This window comes from Panicum virgatum, chromosome 8K (genome assembly GCF_016808335.1).
Source record: "Panicum virgatum strain AP13 chromosome 8K, P.virgatum_v5, whole genome shotgun sequence".
NCBI lineage: Eukaryota > Viridiplantae > Streptophyta > Magnoliopsida > Poales > Poaceae > Panicum > Panicum virgatum.
Window position 1 is genome coordinate 45415695 of NC_053143.1, and position 19220 is coordinate 45434914.

The 19220-nt window shown below is 43.7% G+C and overlaps 2 protein-coding genes and 1 long non-coding RNA gene across 4 annotated transcripts; 2 read left to right on the forward strand and 1 right to left on the reverse strand.

Moving 5' to 3' along the window:
- Window positions 1-10493: 10493 nt before the first annotated feature.
- Window positions 10494-11230, forward strand: LOC120644843. Its single transcript, XR_005663966.1, has 3 exons — window positions 10494-10619; window positions 10706-11062; window positions 11138-11230. It is a non-coding gene; the product is annotated as an uncharacterized LOC120644843 (long non-coding RNA).
- A 2500-nt stretch (window positions 11231-13730) lies between these two features.
- Window positions 13731-14754, reverse strand: LOC120644844 (probable calcium-binding protein CML46). The gene is made up of 2 exons (XM_039921577.1): window positions 14336-14754; window positions 13731-14247 (listed from the first exon to the last, which is right to left on the reverse strand). Exons 1-2 carry the CDS (start codon window positions 14338-14340, stop codon window positions 13815-13817), a joined length of 438 nt encoding a protein of 145 aa, XP_039777511.1. The 5' UTR covers window positions 14341-14754; the 3' UTR covers window positions 13731-13814.
- A 2788-nt stretch (window positions 14755-17542) lies between these two features.
- Window positions 17543-18983, forward strand: LOC120644845. Of its 2 annotated transcripts, none has more exons than XM_039921578.1 (3): window positions 17543-18338; window positions 18416-18477; window positions 18612-18983. In XM_039921578.1, exons 1-3 carry the CDS (start codon window positions 18239-18241, stop codon window positions 18747-18749), a joined length of 300 nt encoding a protein of 99 aa, XP_039777512.1. In that variant the 5' UTR covers window positions 17543-18238; the 3' UTR covers window positions 18750-18983. The 2 variants fall into 2 exon arrangements, with proteins under 2 accessions (XP_039777512.1, XP_039777513.1); XM_039921579.1 differs by having other exon boundaries at window positions 17553-18338; window positions 18416-18474.
- Window positions 18984-19220: the final 237 nt, after the last annotated feature.

Below are 19220 nucleotides of genomic sequence, written 5' to 3' on the forward strand. Positions count from 1 at the left end.
GCTGCCCTTGCTGGTCCACCACGCCTCCAATCTCCTCCCCAACGTCCTCTTCATCATCTCCATGGTTTCTAACAATAATTAAATCATTAGGTAGTAATTTATTTTCAAATCCAGATGACAAATTTATTTGGAACGAGCTCACCTTATAATCAATGGTCGTATCCGAAGGTGTCGTGCTCTCATCATTTGCCGTGTGCTTTAGTTTTGCCGTGTGTTTTTTTAGCACACTCGGCAAAATTTATGTTTGCCGTGTGTCTGTGAACTTGCACACGGCAAACTTTGGTGCACACGGCGAAAGTGAGATTTCCGGTAGTGCATAAAAGAAAAAGTTGGAAAGTCAATTTATATAGCATGCTAAATTGGACACTTTCCTACATGATTGGATTCACTATGTCATTTTATTATTGATAACAATTAGTCATGCAAGAATAAAAGCAAACATGTCTCAGTTTTCAAGAAGACCGTAAAGTTACGGACAAACTAAAGTTGCTTAATCAGGAAGGGACTTGCGACTAGCCGTTTCGGCAAAGCGCAAAAAAGGACAAAGTAATCAAAGATGGCTCGCAAGGTGCGAAGGGGGGCTTGAATCCGGATGGCCCCGACCGTTGGATCTATGTGGGGCGCGAATCGAACCGTTCTAGTTATGGCCAACTAAGAGAGGGAAACATTCAAAATACATCTTGAAAACAGCGCGCTGCATGCATGATTTTATAGATCTGTACTTCCATGTAACATCAGGATTGTTCTGTGTTAACTGCATACATTAGCACAGCTGCACTTTGCAATACCAGTCCCCTCAAAAATTATTCCTAGCTGTTTCCCCAAACAGGAGTGGCTTCCTCCAATATAAGCCATAGCCAGCCCAAGGTAGTATTTCTCTTACACTTAATTAGTGTTGTAACACTGCGATTTCAGCTAACAGTTTAGACAGACGACAGAGCCTGAGGCAATAGGTTGTAGTTTCCATCAGCCACCCTGATGTTGTTGTTGTTGTTGGGGGGGGGGGGGGGGGTGCAGAGCTACTCTGATGTCTGTTGATCTCTAAACTCTAGAGCTGGAATCAGTGATCATCAGCTCACCAAAAAATCAAGAAGAAAACGCCGAGGTCGAACAAGATGGAAACCGATCGTAATCTAGACAGAGATTACGGGATGATAGAACCCAGAAACCAAATAGATCGGAACATGGGCTGATCAGCGAAGGCATCCGTCCGTACCGTGAGCATTCGGAGGGAGAGGAGGACGCCAAGGGCGGTCGGGCTGCTGCCTCCTCGCATAACGCGACTGATTCCGACCCGCCATCGCGATTGAGAAGAGAGGATCGGAGGAGGAAGAGAGGACCCAGCCCCCAACTCGACGATTCACCGAAGCTCCGGAGCGGCAAGCAAGGGCGGCACCGAGCCACGCAAGGCAGAGGCCAAGAACGAACTGGCTCCTGATGCGGCTAGGAATAATCCATCGCCGCCGCGCGCGAGATCGGGTGGGTGGCCCGCCGCCTGTGCTCGTGACGGTGCCTTCTCCGGGGGTGTATATCAACACAGCCGAGAGCGGAAAGGGCGAGCGGACAGCTGCGAGAGTGCGCGGGGCACGAGGAACGAGAGAGAGGGGTAGACGACGACACGGCAAGGCAAGTGATGAAACCGCCGCTGGAGGTCTCGCTAATTTACTGTTGATCTTAGGAAGCGGCTCCTACGGTCGCTGTCCCGACCGTTTTTTTTTTTTTTGTAATTTTTTTATCATTTTCTGATTTTGGAAAAAAATTAAGAGAAATTTTGGAGAGAGAAAAAATTTTGACGAAAAAAAGTTAGAAACAAAAATTTGAGAGGCAAAAATTGAGAAATTTTGAAAAGAAAAATTTGGCATCCAGAATAGAAAAAATTTTGCATTCGAAAAAAAATACTTAGAATAAAAAATTTGCATCAAAATCAAAAAGAAAAAAAAGTTTGGATAAAATTTTGATCGGTAAAAAAAATTTGTTAAATAAAAAAAAAACTACCTCCCCGCCGACACCTCCGGCTGCACCCCCGGGGAAGCAGATTCGGCGGCGGCGACGCGCGGGGGAGCTCGTGCCTCCCTCCTACCGCTGCCGGCCCCGTCGCGCCTGGCGCCTCCCGCCGCCGGCCCGTCGGCTCCGCAGCACCTCCCTCCGCCCCGTTGCCGGCCCCGCAGCGCCTCCCGCCGCGCCTCCTGCTGCCGCCCCATTGCGCCTCCTCGGGTTCGGACGGGATGCTCAAGGAAGGACCGTCGGGGCAACCGCCAAGGGAGCGGGAGGGGCCAGATCCGGGGGAGGGGACGAATGAGGGGGCGTCGAGGTTCAGGGATCTAGGACCAGACGGCAGGGAAAGGTTCAGGGATCTAGGACCAGACGGCAGGGAAAGGTGGTGGCCGGCGGTGCTGGGGCGGTCGTCGACGGGGTCCGGTTCGCTCATCGAGGGGATGGAGATGGGGTAGTGCAGAGAGAATAAAGAGAAAGAGAAGGGGCGCGGACAAACGTGGTGTAGGTGGGATCGACCGTGACTTTTGAAAGTCACGGGAAACCGCAAAAGCAGCATTGCGAGTCTGAAACGTGCGCTGCCATCTTTCAAAAAAAAAAGAAACGTGCGCTGCCTACCAAAGCAAGCAAGGGGCTCTTTTTTTTTGGGCCAGGCCCGTTGAGGCCCATGATGTGCTTGGGCCAGGAATATCTGGTAGGCCTTTTCTTAATTTTTTAAGAGGCTTTGCATTAACTCTCATGAGACGTGTTAGAAATAAGATTAAAGAAATTCTCATAAAATCAGAAATATTCTGTCCCAATCCAATAGATTCTAATTATCGCAATAATTGGATTTATTTATTATGAAAACTAGTATAATTATCGTGAGATGGACGCGGACAACGGCTACTCAGGGTAGTTCTCCAACATATTCGCGACGGCGCGGTGCACGCCGGACCAGGTATCAGAGTCTCCGGCGTGACCCGAGCGAACGGATTGCAGAAGCAGCAGGGGTTGTGCTGGGCCGAAAGTCGACTGGAGAAAAATGTTCCGTTGGAATAAAATGTTAATATTCCATTAAAAAAAGTTCTATCAAAACAAAAATAAAATATGTTTATTTAAATTCAAATTTTACCTTTGAAAACAGAAAAATATTTTTTCAGTGCAACAAAATGTTCCGTTGAAACAAAATGGTGTTGAATTAATTGGACCTAGAGTCTATTAAGTCAATTAATTAAATAACTCCAAAGACAAAAATGCGAGGGGAGGGGGCCTTCTGCGATGACACCCGCGCGACCCCTAGTATTCACGTGCTGGACCTGACGGCGGTGAAGTGGCGTGCTTGCCTGGCGAGAGTGCCGTGGCAAAAATGCCACGCTAGGTGTTCCCCAGAACTCGACAGGGCGAGCTTCATGGACAAGCGCTGCGGCTTGCAGTTCGCCCCTTGCATCTCCAGTGGATTGTTTAGGTCTCATACTTTATATATTTTCTCTCTACCACTAATAATATTTTTTGCATTTTAGGTAGCAAGTACCGTAGCAGATTACTCAAAAGTCACGTAGCCAACTGGACGACTTTGGATCTTAGACTGATGACAGGTGAGGTGCTTGATGTCAAGACTTGGTGGGAGGCAAACCTGCAGCACTTGCCGTTAAAGAAACAACGCTAAGTGGCTGCAGTACTAATGGTTACAGCCTGGTCCATTTGGAATGAAAGGAATAGGAGAATTTTTGAGCAACGGTCGCTGAACCCGCTACAAGTTTTCAACCTGATCAAGAACGAGTTGTTGCTTCGTGTTACGGCCTGTGGCCGACCTGTGCTGGATTTAGTTCCCCATGTTACATCTGTTTAGTCTCTTAGGCTCAATGTGTGTGAGTTCTTTTGGTTATTTTGTAATCACAACTCTGTAAGACTTCGCCTGCTTCCTTCTTAAATGCAATGCAGTGCTCCTGCAATATTTCAAAAAAAAAAGATAGGGTAGAGGGAAGAACCACATACATTTGAGCAAGAGGGAGGTGTGTTTTGGGCGATTGCCAAAAAAAATTTAGTATTGCGGATTGGGATTGGTAGATGGGATTGGTAGTTTGCTGGGCAACTCCCGTCACCAAAAAGACAAGGCTTTGGTATTGGGAGAGAGATAGATAATTTGCTGAAAATGCTCTTATGCATTTTAAACCGGCGACACCATGGTGAAGCTGCCCATTCGGCAGCAAGGTGAGTTGCACGTGCAACCACTACTCCATACACTCTTAGGCTAGTCTCAATGGAGTTTTGTCATAGTTTCATAGATATTTAATTTTGCTGATGTGATAGGATATTTATTAAGAGAGAAGTGAGAGTTTCATGGGATGTAAAATGAGTTTCTGCTATGGGTTTGCTCATCCGGTGGTTACCATGAAACCTAGAGCAAAAACTAGGTACCACTAGCTATGGTCTTCAAAATTTATCTTTGGACATTAGTTTTCATGCGCATGTTTGTAGAAAACAAGTAAATTCATTATTCATTGATGAAAAATTAATATTTTTTCAATATTTTTCTTATGATTCATATTTTCGTAATAATAGAAAATTTTTTACATCATAAATGTGAATAAGAAAAAATTGTGTGGCTTTCCTGCAGGAAAAAAAGGTAAACAACAATAACGTATGTTAGATTTATACATTGCATTCGTTTGCACTATCATTAGCACAAAAAAGAATTTTTATTAATTATATGGAAGCATTTATACGATGCTGTTCGCACCCCAACGATAGACATGTGCCATCATAAAATTTTTTATATTTGCATTAAAAACGGTCATGACATTTCGGGCTGGGCCTTGCTAGACATGAAACCCAAATATGTGGGACGTGACTAGTGGGCCATGCCATGTCGGGCTGGGCCTTTGCTGGAAGTGGGTCGGTCCCTTATTAGAAACAATCCATATTGCGAGTTTTTTTATTTTTATATTATTTTTTTCTGATTTGTCAAAAATATATACTTAATTTTTTTTTTGCAAATTTGTCGGCCACCGATTGATCCGGCGGAAATATCCTACCGCCGGATGAAATGGCCATATCAAGTAATCGCGGATCCATATGGCGATAGGATGGCCGCTTAATGGGTCGGGCTGGGTCCAGAACCTACCGCCAGACCATTCGGCGGTAGGTTTGGCCCCACGTGCCTATCGCTGGGTGGTCCGGCGGTAACCACCGACCGCCGAATGGTCCGGCGGTAACCGGTCCCGCCGGTTCAAATGGCGTTAAATGGGATCTTACTGCCGGAACATCCGGCGGTAAGACCCCCCATAATACCCCGGCTGCGCTCCGAGGCTCTGGAGCTCGCTCGGCCGCTGCCCCGTCGTTGCCGCTCGTCCGCCTGCCCGACGCTCGTCCGGCCCGCCCGCCCGCCCGTGTGGCAGGCGGCCACGCTCGGCCGGTCGTCCGGCCGCCCGGCGCCGGCACTCGGCCGCCTGCGCAAGAGAGGAGGGGGCGCAAGGGAGAGAGGAGGAAAGAGGGGAGGGAGGGAGAGCAGCGAAGCGGTGCCGGATCTGCGATTTGTTTCAGGTAAAATTCGAAATCTAGTTATATCAATAGTAGTAGCTAGAGAATTAGTAAATAGATATATGAATAGAATATTAGATTTAAAAATATATTTACTGAATACTAGTGATTTGGATATGATTTGTTGATCTAGATAATATTTAAAAAATAATTCAAAATATTAGTTTAGATATGAATATTAGTCAATAAAATTAGAAATATTAGTTTAAATAGAAATAGTAGTCTGTTGAACTACGAATATTAGTTTAGATACAAATATTAGTAATATTTGTTTAAATAGAAATATTTGTTTGATAGAAATATTAGTAAGTTATATTAATTTAGATACAAATACTAGAAGTACTAGTCGGCTATAGGAATAATAGGAAAAATAGTTAAGGTACATCTTGGTAGGATATGCTAACAATATGAGATTTAAATGCTCAGCAATATAATATAAGTGACTCACATACATTATTTATGTAATTGAAATATTCAAATATTAAAAATTATTTGAATAGATTTGCGTATGTTGACATTTGGGTACAAAATATTTTCAATATTTAGACAGCGGTCTGAACTTGACATTATAAAATAACAGAAAGATTTACTGGCGTTGATTAAATTTTAAGTACGAGTACTTAATGTCGTAAATGTTGGCAGGCATGTCAGACGATTTGTATTTTCAAGTGTTCTATGGGTTAGTGGAAGTGAGATATAGTCCTGAGGGGGTAGATTTGTCAGAGTTCAGCTCGGTCACAAAAAATTTGTTGTTGTCATTCAAAATTGAAGTTATGTGTTATGTAATGTGTTGTGCATCATTTATTTGTTCAGTATGTTACGCTTCATTTAGTATTTCATTGTATTCTGCTATGATATTTTTTTTACTAACTTAATGTATTGTTATGCTTTATTTACTGCTTCATTTAGTGCAGTTATGGGGCACGAGGAAGGCGCCACCCTTGAGTTGCTTGATGCTCTCGTCGACAAGCGCCACCGATCGTACATGTCTGCGGTCCGTGGGACGAGCTTGGGGATGTTTCGGACACGTGTGCCCATGTCGACGATGCCGATAGACCCTCGCTGGGTTTCTATGTACGGGTTAAATATGTCACATATTTTGATTATCTCGCTAAACGTTTCTTGCAACCTGATAATTTTTTTTCCGCGTTGCAGATTACGCGTATCGGGTCTTCTCCCTATTGCGCGACTTGTTGAGGGAGACGTGGCAGACCCTGGACGTCGACCGAGGGACAAGGCTGCACGCTTTCAGTTCGACATGTCCCTTCTCGCGGCACTTCTCGACTGTTGGCGTCCGGAGACGCACACTTTCTACCTCAAGGTCGGTGAGATGACACCTACTCTTCAGGACGTGGCGATGCTTTTGGGGTTACCCTGGGCTGGACTAGCTGTAGGTACACAGGACGTGCCCGTCTCGTGGCGTGACAACCTTTTGGCTCGTTACGCGGGAGTTCAGCACAATGACCGAGCGTTCCCGTACCGGCCCTTCTCTTTGAACCACGGACTGACAAAGAAGTGGCTTAGGAGCCCTTGAATGTTGAACCCTTGGGTACTTATGTTTTTAACATACTTGCACTGACCGACTCATACCATTTTGCAGGCCGACTACATGAGGGCTGACGCAGACGACGCTACGGTCGCCAGACACTTGGAGGCCTACTTACTGTGGCTGTTTGGTTGGATCATGTTCTACAGCTCTCAGGGCGACTCGTGCCCCAAGCAGCTCGTTCCTTTGGCGAGGGCGATAGCGGATGCTCCACTTGACGACGTCCCATAGTTGAGTTGGGGTTCGGCCGTGTTAGCTGCGACGTACAGGGGCCTTTGCACGGGCGTGACGAAGGTCTCAGCAGAGGAGCCCATCTTTGTTGGCTTCCCTCTACTCTTACAGATATGGTTGTACGAGCGCTTCCCCGTGGGTAGGCCAGAGATGAAGTTAGTAGCAACGCATCCAGCACTGTGTATATATAGGTGGAAGCAGGTTAAGTACTCGTGGAGTGAAGGCATGAATGCACCTGAAAAGTCTACGCCTGTATCACTGAGAAGCCTATTACAAAGGACACTGAAAAGCCTATGTCAAAGGACACTAGAAAGCCTATTTCAAATCAGACTGAAAAGTCTATTTTAACACACACTGAAAAGGCTAGATTCTTGTGTCGTTACGTTTGTACACGCAATGTATGGCGCAATCTTATGTTCAACTTTGTTAGTGTCATTGAAAATTGAAGTTATATGTTATGTAATTTCTTGTGCATCATTTATTAATTTATTATGTCACGCTTTATTTAGTATTTCATTTTGTTGTGGTACGATATTTTTATTACTTAATGTTATTATGCTTAATATTATTACTTATGTTATGAATTCTTTTCTAATAAATTCTATTATGCAGCTATTGTACTATTATTACTTAATGTTAGTATGCTTAATATTATTACTTATGCGACGTGGCAGGAGGAGAGGGGGCAAGCGCGGACGCATCTAGTGGAGGTTCACGTGTTTCGGTCGGCCTCATTGAATCGTGCATTGGATTAGACTATGAAGTGAAGTGACATAAGATGACGTTGCAGGACGCTAATTGATTGCCTTGTCTGTCCTGCGCTGTTTGAAACGACAGGGAAATAGTATTTTCATCTTGTGACCATTTAGTAGAGGCAGTGCTGCCTGCTAAGACTGTGGTCATGCTTTGGAACAATGCAACTGATATAGGACACTTTTATCATTTGCGACACTTTTATCATTTGCGATAGTGAACGGTGATCGCTTTATCTGGCGTGCGAGCGCAGCAGTGTGGAGCAGTGAGTGGTCATGTCCGTGCTTAAAGTGCGAGGGCAGCAGTGTGGAGCGCACTGATATTTTTCACCCTGTCGTGCACGGTCCGAAGAATCCAAATGATAGACTCCGGCGTGCTTGAACAGAATAATGTTCCCATCAAACTGTTGACGTGAAACGTCACTCACCATCCTAAATTATAGACTCCGACGTGCTTCAACACAATAATTTTCAGGACGACGTGACTCCGTCGCTGTTTGAAATGACGATGCAGGCAGTCCGGCGTCTATAAAAGGCGAGGATGTGGTCGTCGAGAGTACATGCAATTTAGCTTGCACATATTTTCATTCGGATCAATCCTGCTGTCTGAATAAGTTATGTTCCTTCCCAGCCAATATGTTGCATGTTTGTTTCGGAAGTCTCTTCTGACTTTCTATGTATTGCTTTTTTCTATGTGCTTTATATGTGTACTCGTTGTGTTTTGGAGTTTGTTTTTCGTTTGTAATAAAATCGTATATCATCTGGCAATGGGAAATTATCATACTAGTACTCCAAAAAATGCAATAAATTCGGTCAACTACCTGCGCAATCGGTCAACAGAACCAATAAATTTTTTAGACAATTTTTAGTTACACCGGCGGACCGTCCGTCCCATAGGATCCGACAGTCCGCCTGTTAAGATGTTCGGACATCGAAACCGTCTTTTAATATTTTCGGCTGTCCCAACCGCTATTATTTTCAGAGGTCCGAACTGCTCGTTACAATTTTCGGACCGAACTGCTAGTTATAATTTTCGGACGTCCGAACAGCTATTATTTTTTGAGGTCCCAAGTTAGAACTGGCAGCATATCAGGGTCTTCTAATTAGCGCGCGCTCCAGGAGTGCAGCTAGCGCATGATTTCCGACCAAGCCGTCAGTTTTCTTTTTTACAAAAACTTTTTCATTCATAACTTTCTAGTTTTTGAAACTTACAACTTATCTATAAAAGTTTTGCACATAACTTTTTCCAAATAACTACTCTGGAAATATTTTTTTCAGCAAATTTTTGTAATACACATGACTTTTATGTATAACTTTCAACTTCTCACGAGATATTTTTCAGCATAACTTTTTACGATATGCAACTTATATGTATAATTTTTTGTAAAAAAACTTATTAGAGGATTTTTAGCATAACTTCCATGATAATATTATCAGAAAAACTTCTCGCATAATTTTTGTGCATAAGTTCACTATCCAACTTTCCATAAAAATTTTTAGTATAATTTCAATAAAATATTTATCAAACAAAAACTTCTTAGGGGACAACATAACAGAATGTAAAAATATTAGATAAAGGAACTTAGTTTAATACTCAAAGGAATACCTTAGAAAGGAAAAGAAAAAAATATAACTAATACATGTGCATGAGAGTCTCACGAACAGCTAGCCTCTGTCGCAGAGACGTACATGAGTACGACTGTACGACACAGGGCAGCATATCGCCGGTTCAAACGGCCGTAACGCCTTTCGCCAGTTCAAACTACGACAGTCGACTGTAGCACCGTAGTTACAGTACGGCTATAGCCGGCTGTAGCTCGACGGTAGCTACCTTCTGCCAGTTGCGGTAGATGATCCGGTGGTAACTCAGATGGGCCGTGGGCCAGCTCACTTACCGCCGGTTCATCCGGCGGTAACTATCTTCCGCCAAATGAATTGGCGGCATGATGACATATTTGCAAAAAAAAAATTGAAGCATATATTTTTGACAAATCGAAAAAAATAATATAAAAATTAAAAAAATCACCAATTGGGTAGAATATTTTTTGAAGTTGCAAGTCCACAAGTAGTAAATGTGAAACTAACAGCAATATCCTGTTACAAACTGCAACTAATAATTTTTTCTACTATATTGTATCCTGACATTTTTGTTCTTAACTGAATTATATTGACTACTACCTTCCATATGTGCTGACAAAAATATTCATTCAGTTGTACCTCGGCTCTACTTAGTGTTCAATATGTTCCAGTAAAAAAGTCAGCAATGACTCCAGTTCTTGCAATAGTACCTGCAGTATTGGGTGGACTATTTGTACTTGCACTAATTCCCCTTTGGATTCCATATTTATTGCAGTAATGTCACTCTTCGGTAAGTCCGCTTGATATTGCAGTAATACAAATTCAAACATCATGTTCTAGTAATCTTTGTTTATTGGACTCCAATGGATGCAGTAAATGTAGAAGACATGGAAAGTTTTGAGTCCATATTTATTGGTCTATCCACGCTTCAATCAGCAACAAACAACTTCGATGAAAACAACAAACTTGGTGAAGGAGGATTTGGTGTTGTTTATAAGGTATGTCGTCACTCATTTGCAAAATTGAGCTGACAATGTGGAGATGGAGATATTTGGTTGAGATGCCGTTTTTGTTGCTTGTTCAGGGTGCTCTGCCAGATGGAGAAGAAGTAGCAGTCAAGAGGCTTTCTGAGAGCACAACACAAGGACTAGGCCAGATGAAGAATGAGCTAGCTTTTGGTAGCTAAGCTACAGCACAAAAATCTTGTTAGGATTGTGGGTGTTTGCTTGGAAGAAGGTGAACACTTGCTTGTCTACGAGTACATGCCCAACAAAAGCCTGGACACCATTATCTTCGGTACCTCTCTCCCTGGCCTAAAAATTAATTAACCTACCAAATTGGCAAAAACTTCTTATTTTTCAAACCCCAGCTAAAGTAGGTGTCTGGGCGAAGAAACAACTACGCACTGAACAGTCTGTATTCTCAAGACCTCTTCTGTCTTGTAAGCACCATGCCTGCCCTGCTGTTCCTTGCTCCTCTCCCTGCTTGCTGAAATGTTACATGGCTTGCATTGCAGGTGTGGAAACACTGGGTCGAGGGAACAATCGCAGAAATAACAGACACTAGCCTAGGCAGGCACTACCCCATGGCCGAAGTTCTGAAGTGCATCGGGCTGCTCTGTGTTCAGCAGAACCCGACGGACCGGCCATCGATGTCGGCGATCGTCGCCATGCTCGGCAGCGACACGGTCTCCCTGGAAGCTCCCTACCGCCCAGCCTATGTCAACTGGAGCAGGAGCTACTCAGAGACTACTGCTGAACGTGTGAAGGAAGAGCTGTGCTCGGAGCCTCAGACGTCGATCACGGAGCTCTCGCCTAGGTAGACAGAATTTGACAAAGAACCTGCCTGCAGCAATAATTTAGTCAGTCCAACATGCGCAAATATAAATTCCAAAGATGTGTATGTATTTGTGTTTGTTGTGTATACTGCACAAATAGTTCTATGATGATGTACTTACAATGGCATTAGTAAATCCCATGGCAAAAGTTTACATGATGAAAACAGTTCGCACAGAGTTCAGTGCTCAGCCAACACACACACAAAAATGTCCTCACCAGCAATGATCTTGTTTTTTTGCTACGAAGTTCGTCATGGTTTCTAATGCTTCTATTGATCGCTTTTTATCTTTGATGTAGTGGTGGGAGACTCTGCGCAGGGAGGAGCTGGTGTGAGAAGCTATCAGCAAAAGGCTGCATCTGGGGCACTCAAGCGTGCTCCAGAGGTTGGCTAACGACAACGAAGCCAACTGACTGCAAAAAGATAGCAGATGAGCAGTGGTGGATCTAGAATTTTATCACGGGGTATGCCGCAACAATTTTTCATGTACAATTCAATAGTATATATGTATATAATTTTGTTAGTAATTCTCAATTTTTTCTAGAATTTGATTCACAAGAATAAAAATAAGAAACCAACTTCTAAATTCAACCAACAAGTGCAAAAGTTGTATAAAATGTTTAAAGATGAGGGCTCTTCTTGTTTCTCGATCTACGCTTTCTAAAGAACATGGAAGTCTTAATTATCACTACAAAAACGATTTGTATGAAAGTTCTAATGTTTTTTAAAGGCGGGTCAAAATATAACTGCAAATAGTATTTGCATGCCATCCACATCTAGAAATAGTTTTTTACCCGCCCCTAAAAACTGTTTTCATAGTAGTGTACATCCAAAATTGAATTGTTTAAAATTCAATGTCTCCGTTCCTCTTTATAATTTAGTAATTCTAAAAATAAATACACCAAGAGCATTAACATGCAATAACTACTTAATAATACTCAACAAGTTACATGTATACGGAACAATGGAAAAAGCTATTATTAGATATTTTACAAAGTAGATAGCATATATGAATCTTGGATGCCTGGACAATGCCTTGCCTCTCCTGCACGGCTGCACTTGGGCAGTCGACAAATGGGGCACCTGACCGTGCGAGGCTGGACGCCAGAAGCAACAATTAGCAGCGGCCTGACGGCGGTGGCCAAGGCCTGAGTGTGCTCAGCAAGGTAGAATTCTAACATGCAGATTTTTTTATATAAATACATGTATTATGTGTTGGACTGTGTTGGGCCACAGGGTATGCCGTGGCCCAACTGGCATACCCTGTGGCTCCGCCACTGCAGATGAGGAGCAGAGATAGGAAACAGAAACCTTCGGTTCTTCAGTTTTGTTTTAGGTTACCCAATCGGACTAAAATCAATTTTCAATGACAAAATAAAGATTTTGTGCTCCCTTGAATGCAATACATGACCCGCTCTCTGTGCCAAAGAAGGCCGTGCGGAGCCTCACCATGCTAATCAGATGGGAGGTCTGGACAATATAGTTTTCAATCGACAAGAAACGTCAGCAACTAGGTTAATGAAGAAAATTAAGCGGAAGCAGCCATTTGGGCAACAGTAGGAGCAAAGGACGTAGTGTCTATAATTCCACGAATGTAAACTTTTGTTACCGGTTCTCCGGTTGTACTCTTCTTCTCTATCAATGAAATAGGCACAATCTCGTGCCCGTTCGTTCAAAAAAATACATGATTCGCTCTGAAACTCTGCTATGCCAGAGACGTGACTACAAGTAACACTTGAGTTTTCGAGCTGCTCTTGTATACTATTTTTCTGAGAACATTTTTCATAATTCTTTATAGAAAGCAAATATTAGTGCATTACAAGAGAAGCTGGAAACACCAGATCGACATGAGGCACCAACTAAACTTAGACAGAACACCACTGACATTCTGAATAGTAAAGCATCTTACAGACTAGAGTAACAAAAACAGAACATTTGGAGAATAAACATCCATCATCAGAAAGAACGTACAAAACGAAACTACTTCCAGCAGGACCTTTCCTCTTATGTTCAGGTTCAGGACGTAACTTCAAACAACATCTAGCTTACTTTTTTTTATCTATTCGAGTGGAAATATAAAAGTTTAGGATCATATGTTCAATAATACTGAATACTGATATCTTGATGAAACATATTCTGTTCTATTTCTCAGAAATAAGATATAGGCCAAAGTTGTATTTTTGTACCATTATACATATGCCTTTTGCCCAAGTATGATGAAGCTTTGCATTATGGAACTGAACAAGATTTTTTTTTGTCAAATTTGACTGAACTTTTCGAAACCAACTCTCGGCATCCTGTTCTGCATATCAATCCTTTTGCTTCTTGGGCATTGAAGCAATCATACACATAGAAAACTAGCAAATGCCAGCCTCCAAAACCTTGGTGAACTCTGCTATATCTATTCTCCGGTCATTGTTCAGGTCGTATTTGGCAATTATCTGCTCACACTCATCCACACCTACACCTTCCCCTAATCCTAGACTCCGGAGCACTCGCTCCAAATCCGACGCGTCGATGTACCCGTCATTGTTGTGATCAAACACCAAGAATGCCTGCCATACCTCCTGCAAGCTGGGCTCATGCTCATCGAAAATCTTAGCAATACAGTCATTGCCAATGCACTTGCAGACCATACTGTTTTCTTGATCGAAATCCAGGCCTATGTTTCTCATCATGGTGTTTATATCTTCATGTCCCAGCTCCATGTCATCGTCCTTATTCATGTTCCTTTTCTTGATTACTTCTCTTTCGGTGAGAACCGTTTCCGGTTCCGCCTTTCCGGCGGGACTACAGTTGCAGGATTGGCGTGAGCTGGGGAGGAACATATTGAACATTGAGATGCACCATGTGAGGAACTGGAGGAAAAAGATGATACCACATGGTTCCTGCAAAAAGGATTCCAAATATTGGCTTGTTGCAGTGGCTGCTGGCTTCTCCATTGATGTCACTTCGTAAGCTTCTGAGCTTAAGCTGTTTGTTGAAAGTTCTTGTTGTTTTGGTGAGACTAAGCTGCTGTAAAAAAAATGAAGTTAGTAAACTCAATGGGAGAAGGGAGATGTTGCGACGGGGTTATATAGGAAAGGTCTTGTTGAGCTGTTTGTTGGTTGTTTCATCAGAATTAATCTGAAACATCGAAGCAGATGACAAGATGTTTCCTCTCTGAAAAAATCGTGTTGAAGGATAGCAGACAGCAAGAAGATCTTGACCGACTGATTCAGAGTCTACGGTCTTAGTTGATTTAATAAAAAACACTAAACTACTAGTCTTGGTATTTGTTCTTTCTTGTAACCTTCTTCACAGTGATAGTGGAGGTTTCCTGGAAAGTGCGGAGTACTTCAGTTTAATATCTCTCTCTCTCTCTCTCTCTCTCTCTCTCTCTCTCTCACACACACACACACACACACACACAAGCCTGCTAGAGCATGATTTTTTTTGTTTGTTTATGAGATTTTCACAGTCGTAAACACTGATGATATATGCCGTGCTAGTTTGAAGATGATGTTATTATTAGATGTGGGCTCCAGCAATTGACTTTCTTCAGCTTTATGCAATTTGTATGTTCTTTTCATTTAGATGCTAACATGTTTCTATTGCAGAAAAATCCTTATCTTTTTATTTTTTGCAAAAAAAATATTTTGTCTTTGAATTCTTACATCATTCCAACTAGGAATAATATTAGGTACAAACTACATTCTCCATGAAAACCACAGTGCTCTCGGCTATCGAAAATAATATTTTACACTCTGGTTCCATTAGCGGGGAAAGCTATACCTCACCCGAGTGATTTGGAAGCTCTCCTCACTCGAATTTCTTCTTCCCCATCTACACCTCCTTCTCCAACTCCGGCGAGTCGGCGAGCAGCTTCGGCGAGATTCCGGCGAGGTTAGGATTTTGGGGTTGCGGGGGAGGGGAGGGTGCTCACCGCCGGCCTTAGAAGGAGGGTTGGCGGTGGTGGCAGGCCGGCCCAGCGGTGGTGGTGGGCGCGGGGGTGGCGAGGTCGGTGGCAGTGGCGCCGCCGGCCCGGGTGGTGGAGGAAGGCGGTTGGGCGAGGGTGATGGCAGCGGGAGGTGACAATGAGAGGGCCCGACGGGGGCGGGTGCTGGAGCTCCAGCGCAGACCTAGCCCGCCCGCGCCAGAGGGGTGGTAGCGGGGCTGGGCGGTGGGTGGTGGTGGGGCTAGGCGCCGGCGCAGGGAAGAAGATGGTGAGGGAGAGGAGAAGGAAGAAGGTGGAAGAGATAAGGTAATGAGAAATGGGTGAATCTAAGCATCCATTTTAGATCCAATGGCTCAGAAATTTGGGTGAGCAGAGGCTCTGTTTCACTCAAGTGACCAATAGACACAACAAACAGTTATCGTCAATTTGAAACTGTTTCTCTTCCCCATTTCTTCTCTTCTCTCTCACAACTCTTATATGTGTCTCTTTGTAAAAAATATCTGACTTGGATAGCTAAAGAAGCACTCATGTCTCGCATTTAAGTTGGGAGTAAATCGAACTCAATAAGAATTAGTGTCAAATGGACCTTTTTGTATTCTTTTATTTACAGGATCATTAGGTAGACTGTTTGGAGTATTCAGGTGCTTAATACCTGGGGTCCCATACGTTGAGAGGACTTAAGTAGAAAAATATCAGCATGTTAATAGGAGGTGAAGTAAACTTTAGTCCTCTCTTTTGAGAAATATTCCTTCTCTCTTTTTAGTCATGAGAAAACACTCAAACAGATTGCCAACTACGGGCTAGCATGGGCTGAACGGCATAACAAAGAGTAGTTGACCCAAGGTCATCAGCAGGACAGGTTGGACCCGGTCCAAACCAGGCAGCCTGGACTGGCAGTCCAGTAGTTTCAGGCCTTTCTTGATGCCTTGAAAGTATTTTTGTTGTTGTGTACTTTCTCAGTTATAATAATTTGAAAAATACTTGTATGAGCAGAACAGTCTTCGACATTTTTGTAGTAGAATCATTGTGGTGGTTGTCCAGAATCCAGATCGAAAAATAAATAAAAACTGAGAACCAGGAGGTCTGTGCGTGTTTGAATTACGAACAAAAGAAGTAGGACAAGTGAGACGCAACAACAACGACCTAGCGGGAAATTGTCCAGAAGTTGCAGGGAAGCCAGTATTTCTTTGGTAAGATCAAGACTCAAGACCTGGGAGGCTGAGACAAATATTGTCCGAAAGACTCAAGACCTGAAAAGAAGTCTAGAGCAAGTGGACAGAAAATTACTGATCCTTAAACTATTGCAACTTCTTTGCGTTTGTCTTCTCATACTATTCCAATGCTTTGCTGTTTAACTTGAATCTTTTTTCGAGATTACGACGACGATCTGTGTGTACTTGTTCATGTTTTCTTCCCTACAATGTCAACTATTAGGATCGTAATTAAGGATGTCATTGTTTTATGTGATCATCCAAGACGAACAAACCGTTTCAATTTCTCGATCAACTTGACTCAGTAAATTTGGAGCCTTCTATTCTTGACTGAATAGTTGCACTGTCTTCATCTCATTCATTACAAAAAAAAACTAATAACAAAACGTGTCTATTACGGCCAAGTCCGCCAACTACTTTCTAAAGAAATGGCTAGTCCATTGCATGGACATTGTCTGAAGTCTGAACAAAGTATAAAACAATCCATTGTTGGATTTGGACGTCCTAAACAAGATGCTAATAATGCACATGACTCATCAACGTCGTGAAATTCAGTGGTAACCTGTACCCACTGACATATGTATGCTGGCACTTATATTATTTCAACCCTTTCAGCAGTTCAACCAAAGGTCTACCTGCATGTTCCTGCAGTTGCACTGAAGACAAACTTTGGTGTCAGAAATTCAAAATTCACCAGAATAACTTTTGCATAGCTATCAATCTTCTATTGAGGCAAACCAAGACGATGAGTTGTTAAGTACTGTTGTTACTTGCTCAGATAAGGTAAATTAGGTTTAGTGGAGGCTCACAAACTATCTATTTGAGTGCTGAATCCACTACGTGATTAAAGCAGATGGACTCTCTGTTTAGTTTAATAGAAGTCTGCAGCTCACACTGCCTGCATCAGGATATGAAAAGCTGTTACACGATTGGTGGGTAGCTGAGCTGAGGCACTGTCCTCGGGCAGCAGCAAAAATTCCCAGCATCATCTGCGCCATGTCAGCACCCAATAGGCAATCAATGGTGCACTGTACAACGATAAGATCTCCTCTTGATCCCAATGCAACTTTCCTGTAAATTCTTCTTTTCGTTCTGCTCCCAACTTTGTCATTTCTATCCAATCATGTTTGTCTTCCATGTTCCTCCTTTTGCCATCTTTTACATGACATAACCTTCTCGGCTTCTCGCACCGGCTTTTCGCATGTCGAACGAGGAAATTCGGTAAGATTGCGTTTCGATCGGAGCCCTTGCCAATGCAAATGCGCAAGAACCAACCCATGAGGATCGATCAGCCATTACTTAATCCATTTCATGAGCTTTACCAGGCCTATTGCCGAAACGCTCACCAACTTTTCTAGGTACAGAAAAAAAGCTCATCCTGTGTGCTAATGAGGCACTTTGCTCTCCGAAAAGCCGCTTATATACAGAAGATGGGCTACAGCTACACACCATCATGGATGCTGCTTCAGAATCCTCTATCTCTCTGCCCATCTTCTTCCACGGCAAGGTCGCTATAAAATAGGCGAGGATCCGGAAGCTCCATGTGAACCCCACCCATGGATGCAGCAGAACAGTGAGTGATTGGCAGCGCAGCAACTGTTTTAAGAAAGCCTGGAGGAGGAGGAGAAGAGAGATGGCGAGGCTCCCCGCGATGCGCCTGGCTGTGGTCGCCCTGGCCCTGTGCTGCTGCTGCTGCCTCACCCATGCTGCTGCTGACACCGCGTTTCCTCCTGGTATGTGACCTGATGAATCCTCTGTCCTCTCTGTGCTCAACTCTGAAGATTTCTGTTGCTCCTGCACCTGGGCGCAGGATTGAAGGTCGCGCAGCATACCAGAGCGGCTCCGCCTTCGTGCGGCACAGACGATCAGGTGGTATGATTTGATCGATCACAAGTTGTTTAGGTTCTCCAATTCAGTAGTTTCAGAACTCTGTCGACGTTTACCTTTTCAGTAGTGCTTCGTCTGCTAGGTGAAACTCTGACATGATCCGTTTGGTCGTTATTCAGGCCGCCGTGGCGGGAGAAGCGGAGGCGGCCGGCGCCGGCGCCGGCGCCGGCGGGAGGATGGAGCTGGAGCTGGAGGACTACCCGGGCTCCGGCGCTAACGACCGGCACTCGCCATGGGGCCAGCAGCGGAGGAATTGACGAGCTCATCGCGTTGGCGTGCAGAGGAATGGACTTCTGATAGAATCCAGAGCATCTTGTTCAGAGTTCAGAGTTGACTACTGTATACTACTACCGTATCTGTACCGTAATGCTGTACACGTTAGCCTGTATATGTACGTCAAATATCAGGTCGTGATGAGAGACTTATCAACGGTCCAGTTGTTTCTATTTGAATTTTCTTCCTTCTTAATACAAAGATACGGGTTTTCTATCTTTCGTGGAGCCGAGGTCGACCGTATAATAAAAAAAGAGTAAAATACGCTGGGAGCCTTTAAACTAGTGAGGGTGTGTCAAGTAAGTCCACGAACTCCGAAAATGCAGATTCGGCCCCCTAATCTAATTGTGTCACTGGAGGTCCAAAACCCCTTTGACCGGGTCTGACCGCCTACGTGGCCCGCCACGTCGGTCCTACCTGGACTTGGCGGGAGTTTTGGTGCCCAATCTCATGTA

What these genes read in the sequence shown, in the direction of transcription:
- LOC120644845 (XM_039921578.1), top strand. Translation starts at nt 18,239, where the DNA reads ATGGCGAGGCTCCCCGCGATGCGCCTGGCTGTGGTCGCCCTGGCCCTG. An exon ending in TGACACCGCGTTTCCTCCTG is followed by an intron (nt 18,339 to 18,415) that starts GTATGTGACCTG and finishes ACCTGGGCGCAG; the next exon opens with GATTGAAGGTCGCGCAGCAT. An exon ending in GCGGCACAGACGATCAGGTG is followed by an intron (nt 18,478 to 18,611) that starts GTATGATTTGAT and finishes GTCGTTATTCAG; the next exon opens with GCCGCCGTGGCGGGAGAAGC.